This window comes from Gracilinanus agilis, chromosome 6 (assembly GCF_016433145.1).
Source record: "Gracilinanus agilis isolate LMUSP501 chromosome 6, AgileGrace, whole genome shotgun sequence".
In the NCBI taxonomy this organism is placed as follows: domain Eukaryota; kingdom Metazoa; phylum Chordata; class Mammalia; order Didelphimorphia; family Didelphidae; genus Gracilinanus; species Gracilinanus agilis.
The window spans coordinates 47,235,029-47,247,436 of NC_058135.1; the positions used below are offsets into that span (position 1 = coordinate 47,235,029).

At 35.9% G+C, this 12,408-nt stretch overlaps 1 protein-coding gene across 1 annotated transcript in view; it reads right to left on the bottom strand.

Moving 5' to 3' along the window:
• PPP3CA (protein phosphatase 3 catalytic subunit alpha) overlaps positions 1-12,408 on the bottom strand; it is a 242,692-nt gene that overhangs the window by 89,353 nt on the left and 140,931 nt on the right. The window contains exons 4-5 of the mRNA XM_044681627.1: positions 1,690-1,801; positions 667-812 (exon numbers count right to left, since the gene is read on the bottom strand). Coding sequence (XP_044537562.1) covers positions 667-812; positions 1,690-1,801 — 258 coding nt within the window. The remainder of the gene's footprint in view (positions 1-666; positions 813-1,689; positions 1,802-12,408) is intronic.

The window sequence follows — 12,408 nt, forward strand, 5'->3', positions numbered from 1 at the left end:
ATTCTATCATTAGAAATAGCTTCTAGCCATGAGATCTCAGGTTTTGATATAGAGGAATATAACATCTCTCCATAGTCAACTTAGCCATCTTCCCTTTAAATAAAAACATTAATAGGCTGTGGTTAAATAAAATATAAGAATCTCTCTTAAAAGTTAACTTCATTCTGTCTATTCATGCAATAAACCATCATCACTAAGCAAAAAAAAAAGTTTGTCACACCACTTTAAAGTGTCATTGAGAGTAGGTAAAGGAAGCATAATTTTGAGGCATGCTTTAAAACAAGTGATTTTAGCTTCTCCAAGGCAATGCAGAATTTCCACTTCTGATGAATAAACAATGAATGTTTGGAGAATGCCAAAGAAAATGAATAAGGTATGTACTTTTAGAGGTCAAATACTGCATTAACTACTCAAAGAAGTCTAGTAAACACAATTTTCAAGTAGTAAGTGTAAACCCACAATATTTTTGCTACAAGAAAAAAAAAGAAAACAAACAAACAAGCCCAAATGACAAAACAGCTTCTTCTCTGGGGACTAAAAAATGACCATGTTTAAAGACAATGTCATTTTTAAGATCAAGATGATAGATCCATAAGATGATTTGAATCTGCTCGCTGATAATTCGATGAGCTGAAAGTCTGGGATTCGGCTAATAGCTAGACTTACTTTTCTGATATCATCTAAGGTGTTGATCTCTGGAGATAAGCCACCATGTACACACAGGAACTGTTGGTTCATCAGGGCAGCCAAGGGAAGGCAGTCAAAGGCATCCATACAGGCATCGTATACTCTTTCTGAATACTTTATTTTACCTTTGAGGAGGTAAAGGGAAAAGTTGGATATACATATACAAATATATCAAAAAGTGAGCTTTTTGTGCCTGGTATCATAGTTAGAACACAAATCTATACCCTTTCTAAATTCTAGTATTTCTCTACTATAATTTGAAAGGATACATGTTAATAGTAGTATCCTTTCTTATGGTTATCATTCATTCATAAATATTTGTACCTTTCTCCTTCATATTTGTTCTTTCCTTCTTCCTCTTGCTCTCTCCTGTTTCTGCTCCTCTCTTCTTTTCTCCCTCTCCTTCCTCTTTCCTTTATCAGTTCTTATTTTTTCTCCTTCCACTTTGTTTTTTCCCTTTCTTATCCTGCTTCTCCTTTTTCTCCTTTCTCTTTCTCCCTTTATCTCAGGAATCAAAAACTTTTGTTCCTAGAGATGGAGATAGCTAGTTCACTCAGTGGATAGAGTATTGGACCTGGAGTCAGGAAGACCCGAGTTCAAATCCAGCCTCAGACACTTAGCAACTGTGTAACCCCGGGCAAGTTACTTAACTTCTGTTTGCCATAGTTTCCCCAACTGGAAAACAGGCATCAGAATAGCTTCTGCCTCTCAGGGTTGCTGTAAGGATCAAAAGAAATATTTGTAAAGTATTTAGTAGAGTGCTTGGTACATAGTAGGGTCTTATTAAATTCTTCCTTTCATCCTTTCCTCTCCATACAAACATACATCTATGTTTGTGTCTATATCTATATGATTACAAAATTTTTAGACATGATCTCACCTCCAACTTCATTTTCTTTTTTATTTAATATACTTTTGACACAGAAAACAGGACACAAAAAGTTTAGGGCTTCTCATTTGTAACATTTACTGTTCACAGTAACAAACATGAGATATACTTACATTCTTGTTTAAATGTGAAATACTCTGTTAAATGTCTACATTCATGGTTTCCACGAAGTAAAAACAGTGTTTTGGGGTAAAGGATTTTCAAGGCCCATAAATACAGCACACACTGAAAAACAAAACAAATGATCAAATAGTATTTTTTATATCATAGTCTATGTATTTAATAAATTGATATGCAAAGATTAAAACTAAATAATTCCTGCCCTCAAGTAACATGTATTCCCTGATCTTCACTTTCTTTCCCCAATTTGTGTATTATGGATACATATAGATGGATAGATAGATGGATGAATAGATAGATAGAAAGATAGATAAATAGATAGATATAGCTAGGCAGGTAGGTTGATAGATTAATATAAGTAAAGTAAAAAAATAGCAATTAAATTTAGTAATAAAGTTATATATCATAAGTAATGTGTAAGGTCAAATTTGCAATTTAAATGTAGCATTGCATGTGTGGAGAGTAAGTTATGTTAACATAACTTAGTAAGTTATGAAAACTTTCTCTTCCAGTATCTTCACATGAAGGTAAATGACATTTCATAAGCAAGTTTATTTCTTTACATTTTTATTATCTACAAACATATTTATTTGGTATTTATAAAGTACATTGTCATATTTAAAAGCATATAAAACAAAATGTGTGTTTTTTGGGGGGTCAGAATGGATTAATTGCATTTCCATTAATTTAAATGGGGAAATTCGATTTGACACACAAGCAAATTGAGTTATGAGCTTGGCCATGGAGCGAATTAAACTCGTGTGTCAAGGTAGTGTATATGTGTAATTCAATCCTATTACCTCTTAATAGAGGGAGGAATGGTTGAATCAAACAATGATTATAGTTGACAATGAAAGGAGGTACACATGTTGAATTAATTTGCTAGTCACTATTCGTTGATCTCAGCGTGAATTAATTTCACCATTTGTGTCAAATGTGCACTCAGAATATTAAGTACAAAGAATCTGCATTTTGGTTAGCAGATATACTGTAAATGATGCTACATAGGAATAACTCTTCTTCTTAGCGGGTTAGACTCTGATTTTGGTCTAAGCATCCTTCTGATTGCTTGCCATTTATCAAACTGGATATTTGTGCACATATTTTAATAAAGTCCTTGGGGATATTTCACAGGGTTGGAAGATCACATCTCAATATGGATATTTATAAACCATTATTAATATCAATGAGGGGAACTTTTCCAGTTCAAAATTTTCTGTGCAGAGGTCTAAACCAGGGGTGGGGAGGTGGAATTAAGTATTTTTTTCTTTTGCGCCTAAATCTTAAAATAGCTATACTTTTTGTCATCTACTTACAAAACCTAAAGGGGGAAAAATTATGGTTGGGTTTGAAATGTAACAACTTCTTTTATAGCCAAACTTGCAACCTCTCCCCTACTGAAATCCTGACTGGGGGCTTCTTCAAATTTGTCAAATGTTACTAGAGAAATCACATTCTAAGCATCACATTTTCTTTTTTGCCATCTGTTGAAAATTCACAGGCTGCTTTAACATCCTGTTTTGACATTATCATGTGCCTTTAACACCTCTAGGATTAATTACTGTAACACTTTCATAGCTGGTTTCCCCAAATCTCACTGGAAATACTCTCTACAAATGTTCCTTTATTGCCTATTTTTTATTCTTAGTAGACAACTCACATAACCTCCTCTTTATTGTTATTTTTGTTTCTTTTAATGTGGAGTATTTAAAAATATGTAATTGACTCAAAAATTCTTGCTTATGACACAATGAGAATAAAATAATTGTCTTTGAATTTCATTTTCTTTCTTGTCATTATCAAAAAATAAAATCACTTCCCAAACATAGCTTGGAATCTCAAACACAACCAATATTGCAAGAAGTGGTATGTTAAGTCCATGGGCAAGAATAAGATTTAGAGGGTAGACTCCTGCCAGAATTCACTCCTCAACATCTGCTGTGAATTTGTTCCAGTGACAACATTTTTTTTGTGGGCAGCTCCTTTTCCATCTAGAGTTCTGACACTCCTCCATAGTGAAACAAGTGTGTAAGAACATTATGGGGATTTAAGGATCTTAAATAAAACTGAAATCTGGTAATTTTCAAAGTAGTTGGACTCTCTATGAACAAGAGTTACCCAGAATGGCCAGGTATGGATGGGCTGTGATATGTACTTCTAAAGGACATCATAATATGGATGAAATCACAGATCCACAGAGGAAAAGAGTTTCAAAATCTCCATCAGTCATTGTTGCCACAGTCATTACAAAAACAAAAGAAAAACATTCAAGCAACCAAACGATTAATTCGTTTAGTTTTTTTCACTGACTCCATTGGCTGTGCTATCATTACACAGTCACATTCTAAGAGGCTGTGAATTATTTTCTTTGGCAAGAATTTTATTTTATTTTATTTATTTATTTTTAAAGCCCTTACCTTCCATCTTAGAATCAATACTGGGTATTAGTTCTAAGGCAGAAGAGTACTAAGGGCTAGGCAATGGAGGGTTAAGTGACTTGCACAGGGTCACATAGCTAGGAAGTGTCTGAAGCCAGATTTGAACCCATCTCTGGGCCTGACTCTCAATCCACTGAGCCATCCAGCTGCCCTCTGGCAAGAATTTTGGATAGTATTAGGATGGACCCTTTTTTTTTTTCTTTAGCAAGAATCATCTCCAGACAGATTTTGGTTATAACTATAATACTGCTTTCTTCTTTCCCAAATAAAGTTATATGATTTGGGTTTGGGTTACTAGGAACAGAAAACTGAAGGTACACTTTAAAATAATTAATTTCATATATATGTAATTTTATCCTATTTGTTTTCTCTAAATTTTCTAATTTCTATTTTCTAATTTGAATATTTCTTTAATCTATTCTTTTGAATATATACATTCTAAAGAAGTTTTTAAAAGGATAAAGTTTTAAAAAGTGTAAGAGAGGTAGAAAGGAAGAAGGAAAAGGAAGAAGAAAGGCTGGGATATATGGGAACAAAGGGATTGTAGGATTATATTGTAGCCTTTGTACTTTCTGTGAGCTGATATTTGTTTTCATTAATGGTGAAAACAAAAAAAACTGGCACTCACTCTCTTCTCTGGCCTTCACTCTCAGAATGTGGGCACCACTGTTATGTTCCAAATATTTCCTCTTTCTTCCCAGCAAGGATAACTTAATCCCTAATTAATAATAAGAGACTTCAACTCTATCCTTACACTAGATTTTTCTGTGCATGTGTAGATGGAGAGGGAAAGCAATGGACATGTTAGTATAACCTGCCAGCCCAGCTTCACCCTAGAAAGCAATGGTTGATTGGCATATTTTTGCCTAAGGTTAAGAAGTCTGGACTCAGCTTGACCCACTCTGGGATGTTTATTAAAGTTGATAAAGTAATATTCTCTCATTGTTTCTGAGGCATCAGATGGTATTCAGATTTACCAATGATTCACTTTGACATGCAGGCCAAGACCAAACACTTTTTATTTTTTTAAAAATACCTTACCTTCCATCTTAGAATCAATACTATGTATTGGTTCCAAGGCAGAAGAGCAGTAAGGGCTAGGCAATGGGGATTAAGTGACTTGCCCAGGGAGTCTGAGGCCAGATCCAATCTCCTGTAGAGTTCTGTAAAGCACAGATCCATTCTAGTCACATCCCTTCTCAAAGCTAGCTGCCTCTGGGCTAGTCTCCATTCCTGCAGACTCTTAATTTACAGGAAGTATTATTATACAAGTAATAATGTTATTCATTTGTTTTAGATATGATATGTCTGACTCTTAGACACCCCAATTTGGGGTTTTCTTAGCAAAGATATTGGAGTGGTTTGCCATTTCCTTTTCCAGCTTATTTTATAGTTGAGGAAAATGAGGCCAATAGGGTTAAGCACCTTTTCCATGATCACACAGCTAGTGTCTGAGTCTGAATTTGAACTTTGGTCTTCCTGGCTCCAGGCTGAGTGAGCTGTCCTCTGGGCAACCTAGCTTCCCAACAAGTAATAATAATACCAAGCATTTACATTGGGTGAAGATTCACAAAGCACTTAACAAATCTCAGATACTAATCCTGTTTCAAAGGAAATTCTGTCAGACACCGGTGTACTATGGCCAAATTTTAAATCATGCCTTCCTGACTCCAAGTTCATATCCACTGTCTTCACTGCAATTAATTAACTGCCTTAATTAAACTGAAAACAACACACACACACCCATCCCCACCCCACTCTACTGGATCCAGTCTCAGGTCAAACTGGGAAATGTTGAGGTTCCTTCATCACCTGGTCCTTCTACTCTCCTCTCCACCTCCTTGTATCTAGAAGAAACCTCAGCCAAATTCCTCACGCTTGCCCATTTTTCTCTCCTGGAGTTTCTTACCATCTCTTTTACTAGCTTCTCTTTCAGTCAAGAAGTGAAGCTGTTTCTTTTAAGACTTAGCCCTTCTTTAGGACTCAGGTCATAACATGCCAAAGAATTCCATTCCAGCCAGCAAAAGTTTTATTCCCAGCTTTAAATGTCCTTGGAGGAGGGGCTAAAAATAAGGCAATAAGGGCTAAAAAGGATTATAGATTTGAGCCAGGAAGGACCTTGGATGTCATTCATCCCAATGCCTTTATAGATAAGAAAACTGAGGTCCAGAAAAATTAAATGACTTGTCCGGAGTCAAACTGAGATTTGATCTCAGAGCCTCTGATTCAAGATTCTGGTGCTGTTAAGGAAAGAAAGGATGTGACTTTTTCAACAAGATTATACCCAAATAATTCTTGATGCTATGAGTAATACAAGAAAGTATAGCTGTTTCATCTCTAGAAATGCCTGTTGGTAAAAGAAAAACAGAATAGACTAATGCAGCTGTGGATTTTCTGAGATATTCCCCCACTGGGGGATCATAAATAAAAACCCAATGGAGGCAGAATGACTCAATGCTATTGATAACTAGCCTAGTGGGTCTTTATCTGTATCCCAAGTTATCTCCTTATCTTCCAGCATTATTTGTTGGGTCATTTTGTTGTTCTACTGCAGCATCTCAGAACATCCCCTGATGAGGATTCTACATTGTATCTCACTCTGGTCAATGTGACTTCCTAATTAATAAATAAAACAACCTCCCCTGATTAAACATAGATGAAGCTTCTAGCTTAGTTTATATCCCTGAGAGCCTGCATCTGGCTAGAGCCTGCAATGAATTGCTACAGAGTCAGCTTACCTTTAAGCCAGAGACAATTTAGTGGCAGATAGGATCAGAGTCAGAGAACTGGGTCTGGAAATTTAAGCAGTCCTGAAGTAGCTATTGGGTAGAAACATCTCTATTTGCAATTCTGAACCAAGCTTGGACACACAACCAAGCTCAAATGGATTAGGACACCTCTTAAAGTTAATGCTGTTGCTATAACTATCACACTCATTTATTCTAATGAACAAAATCTCTTTCTTGAACACTCAAACCTTTCTAGTTTATTCTGGCTAATTCCCAGGAAATAAGTCCTAATTTTGGCTAAAGAAATAAAAAAATCAAGAAAATCTAGGGTGCATAGTCAAAACTTCCTTCATTTATGACACAGGTGATTCATACTCAACACACACACACACACACACACACACACACACACACACACACAGAAAATATGAGTCAGGGTCTATAAGCACCATCATTCATGGTCATATAGCCAACTTCTAAACTTCCAGGACAATTCTCTTCTAATTAAATCACATCTTCCTATTTAATGCTGGGGAAACCCAACTTGGAAAACCTAAAGTAACCTCAGGAGACCTATGGGACTTATTGAAAGATGAATCAAAAATATTCCAAAGTCTACCCTGAGTTGTCTAATAAAATGAAATTTGCCTATGGGAATATAAAAGTTGAGGATGGCAACCCGCTAATTTATTTAAGGTTCTTAATGAGCATTCCTCCATAATTATAGAGAATCCTAAAATTAGTACAAGTTTACGTAAATATATGAGGAATAGTTGTGTATGTATACACACAGTTATATATTATACACAGTTACATAGTTATGTAATGCACACATATTCTTACATGGTTATAAATATTATATACATAGTTACAGTTATATATATTATACTCACATATAGTTCTATATATTATAGATACACACATTTATAGTCATATATATATATATATATTTGGAAAAAGCAACAGAGCTTAACTTGAGTAGCTTATTTTAATATTATCATATGAAGGCAATGTTAGCAGTAATATTTAAGAAGCAGCAGGTGCTGTTTCTAGCAAATAACTCAACTAGCTAATATGGATTCTTTTAGATAATTTAGGTTTCTCATGAGTAAGAATAAGATGCAGAAAAGTCTCTTGGTACTAGAAATGGCATGTCAAACAAGATGCCCAAAGACTATAAGCAGCCCATAATGTTCCAAAGTGTGATGCACAACAGATTAAAATGTAATAGGGAAATATTTAACAAAATAAATAAGAATATGATGAACCAAAGATAATATAAATACGTGGCTTTTAAAGTTAATTAGGGTCCCCAGAGAGATGCAGATATATACTATGGGCCTCCCCTCACCCCAACTGGGCTTTTAAAAATGTGCTGATAATCTGACAGCTGGAAGAAAGTGTATTCTCTGTTGGTTGCTTCTTGAGAGTGGTTGCTATTTCTTTATTTTTCTTTGTATCCCCAATGTATATCAAAATACTTAGACCATACATAACAGGGGCTTAATAAATGCTTGTTTGATTGTGTCTCTTATTGTGGTACTTTTTTGCCCTGTAGTAGGGCTTAATTCTATCCTAACCTCAAGCAATATCAAGAGCCTCTGGGATTTGTTGAGAGATGAATCAAAACCATTACAAAGTCCACCCTGAGTTGTCCAATAAAATGGGATTTGCCTATGAGAATATAAAGGTAGAAGGTGGCAACTTTCCATTTATTTAAAATTAAGTTCTTGAATAAGCATTTCTCAATAATACAGAGAACCCTAAAATTTGCATAGAGAATTAGGGAGAGTTAGTTTTCTAGTAAAGAAAAGTTAAGTCTCTGATGATTAGGGTATTCCCTGAAAGTCCTAGTTATATCTCTCATAAAGGAAGAGATTCACTCTTTTAGTCACTCAGGCCTTGAGGGCCAGGAGGGTGTGTTTCAGAGCTGAGACCACACATCTAATCTATCACTGCTTTTCAGATACATAAACTGAAGACCAGAAAGATAACATGATTCTCCCAGAGCCAAATACCTATTAGGTTACAAAATCAGAGCTGAAGGGGGAAACCATCCAGGCCTCTTCCCACTTCCTCCACTGGGCAGTGTCCTTATCTCCTCTTTTAAAATCTATGAAGTTTTTTCAGTGGGGAACTGGTTTTGCTTGACTACAAATATTTCTTGCAACGGTTTTCTTTTCTTTTTTTTTAAATTTTTTAAACATTTATTAATATTCATTTTTAACATGGTTACATGAGTCATGCTCCTACTTTCCCCTTCACCCCCAGCACCCCACCCACCCATGGCTGACGCACATTTCCATTGGTTTTATCATGTGTCATTGATAAAAACCTATTTCCAAATTGTTGATAGTTGCATTGGTGTGGTAGTTTCAAGTCTACATCCCCAATCATGTCCACCCCAACCCATGCATTCAAGCAGTTGTTTTTCTTATATGTTTCCTCTCCTGCAGTCCTTCCTCTGAATGTGGGTAGTGCTCTTTTCCATAAATCCCTCAGAGCTGTCCTGTGTCATTGTATTGCTGCTGGTACAGAAGTCCATTACATTCGATTTTACCACAGTATATCAGTCTCTGTGTACAATGTTCTTCTGGTTCTGCTCCTTTCGCTCTGCATCAATTCCTGGAGGTCTTTCCAGTTCACCTGGAATTCCTCCAGTTTATTATTCCTTTGAGCGCAATAGTATTCCATCACCAGTAGATACCACAGTTTGTTCAGCCATTCCCCAACATATACCACAATTTGTTCAGCAATTCCCTCCTTTTCCAGTTCTTTGCCACCACAAAAAGCGCAGCTATAAATATTTTTGTACAAGTCTGTTTATTTACGATCTCTTTCGGGTACAAACCCAACAATGGTATGGCTGGATCAAAGGGCAGGCATTTTTTTTATAGCCCTTTGAGCATAATTCCAAATTGCCAGCCAGAATGGTTAGATCAGTTCACAACTCCACCAGCAATGCATTAATGTCCCAATTTTGCCACATCCCCTCCAGCATTGATTACTCTCCCCATCTTTAATGGTTTTCTTTTTCTTTTTGTCAATGAAGGAGAGAAGAGAAAATAAATGCTAGTTAATTTTTAAAAAAATAATTTTTAGCATAGTTCCAAATTGTCATCCAGAATGGTTGGATCAGTTCACAACTCCACCAGTAATGCATTAATGTCCCAATTTTTCCACATCCCCTTCAACATTCATTACTCTCCACTTCTTTCATTTTAGCTAATCTGCTAGGTGTGAGATGGTACCTCAGAGTTGTTTTGATTTGCATTTCTCTAATTATTAGAGATTTAGAACACTTTATGGAAAAGAACACTACCCACATTCAGAGGAAGAACTGTGGAAGTGGAAACACAGAAGAGGGGCAACTGCTTGAACACATGGGTTGAGGCGGACATGATTGAAGATGTAGTCTGAAAACTACCCCACCAATGCAACTATCAACAATTTGGAAATGGGTCTTGATCAATGTCACATGGTAAAACCAGTGGAAATGCGCAGCGGCTATGGATGGGGGAGGTCGGGGGGTGAAGGGGAAGGTAAGAGCATGAATCATGTAACCATGTTAACTTTTCTAAAAAATAAATATTTAAAAAAATATTTTTTAAAAAACTCCAAAAAGATTATTTCAAACAATACTTTCAAATCAAGACCTTCATGCTTGGTCTCCCTGTCTAACCTAGGAGATCTTGAAAACTTATTAATGTTCCCTTTCAACTAATCATAAAATTATGTAACTTTGCCTTATGTGCTTTGTCTCCTCCATTAAAGTGTAAAGTCCTGAAAGTAGGTAGTATCAACCCAAAAGCTTAGCTCCTTGCATTACATTTTGTACACAGTAGCTGCTCAACTAATTGCTTAATTGGGTGAATAGAGTAATATGGTTTTTATTTTATTCTTTTATAATTATTCATTTCTTCTAAGAACCCTAATGGTATAGCTAAGAAAGATATGGCCTTTAAAGGAAGAAGAGACTTTATTAAGATGAACAAAGAATTTTTGGGGAAAAAATAATGATATGGTAAAAGTATGACACTTTAATTTTTACTTCCAATGAAGAATAGCTCTTTAAAATTTTTTAATATACTATGGTAGAACCCACATAAAGATAAGCAATCTTTTAAAAATTTTCTAACCAAGTGTAATAAATTTTCAGATAAGTTTCCTGAAGTTAAATGATCCAAATTGTCTCCCTCCTTCAAGATAAGCAGTCTGAGTTAATACAGACTTTAGAAATGCCTTATATTCAAATGATTTCAAATATAGCATTCCCTAATACATCATTATTCAATAAAGAAAGATGAGTGGGTAAGAATCTGTTTCAAAGACTGCTAAATTGTTTTTTTTTAAGCCTTTACTTTTTATCTTAGAATTGATATTAAGCATTGGTTCCAAGGCAAAAATTGATAAAGGCTAGGCAATTAGAGTTAAGTAACTTGCCCAGAGTCCCACAGCTAGAAAATGTCTGAGGTCATATTTGAACCCAGGATCTCTCATTTTCAGGCCTGGCTCTCTATCCACTAAGGACCTTAGCTGCCCCTTTTAATGAATTTTTCAAAGTATGCTAGTCTACTGGTGTCAAGTTCAAAAAGCAAGGTATCCCTGCCACTGCATATTGACTTAGAGAATCACAAATTAATAATATCTATGTAATACAGCATTTTTATTTGTTATTTTAACATTTCCCAATTATATGTTAATCTAGTCCTGTTCCACTCAGGAGTTTTGTGGGCTACTTGCTGCCTGACTGTGAGTTTGACATCTCTGTCTATTAATAAGTACCCCTAAAGACAAAATAAATCAGCTGGATCCACACATAAATACAAATACCATTGTAGACTTCTTGGTTTGCTAAGATGGCCCACTGACCCCTGATTAGTAAGGCTCACCCTTCAGGGCTTACAACTACTTTACCAAATATGGCCAATCAAGAGCTGGAAAGGCTCTCAAGACACCATCTTGTCGTACTCTTTTCCTTTAGATAAGGAAACTTGGACCAAAGGAGGCTATGTGATCTACCCAAAGTTATAGATGTAGTTGGCATCAGAGACAGGATTTAAACCAAAGTCATCTGACTCCAAAGTCATTGCTCTTTCCTCTACATGATTTCATTTAAGAGAAAATCATGGCTCCTATGTACTACTGCCTACTTAGGACTTAGAGAAGGCAAATTCCCTACTAAGACACTCCACTCCTACTGAACTAAAAGGAAAGGGCTAAAACTGAGAGATTTTGAGAGCAAATATTAGATTGTGAGCTCCTGCATTCATCTTCTGTAACCCCAGCACATTGCATACTACCTGGCATAAGTATTTAATGACTGACAGAATATTCCAAAGAGGTTAAAAAAACTGTTGCAAATTTTTTTTTTTTTATCCTGGGACTCCATTCTAGGAGCATAGGGCGACAACCAGTAGGCAATGGGTCACGCAGTCGCTCAGGGTTACCCAGCTGGGAAGTGTCTGAGCCCAGATTTGAACCTAGGACCTTTCGTCTCTAGGCCTGGCTCTCAATCCACTGAGCTGGCCCAGCTGCTCCTACT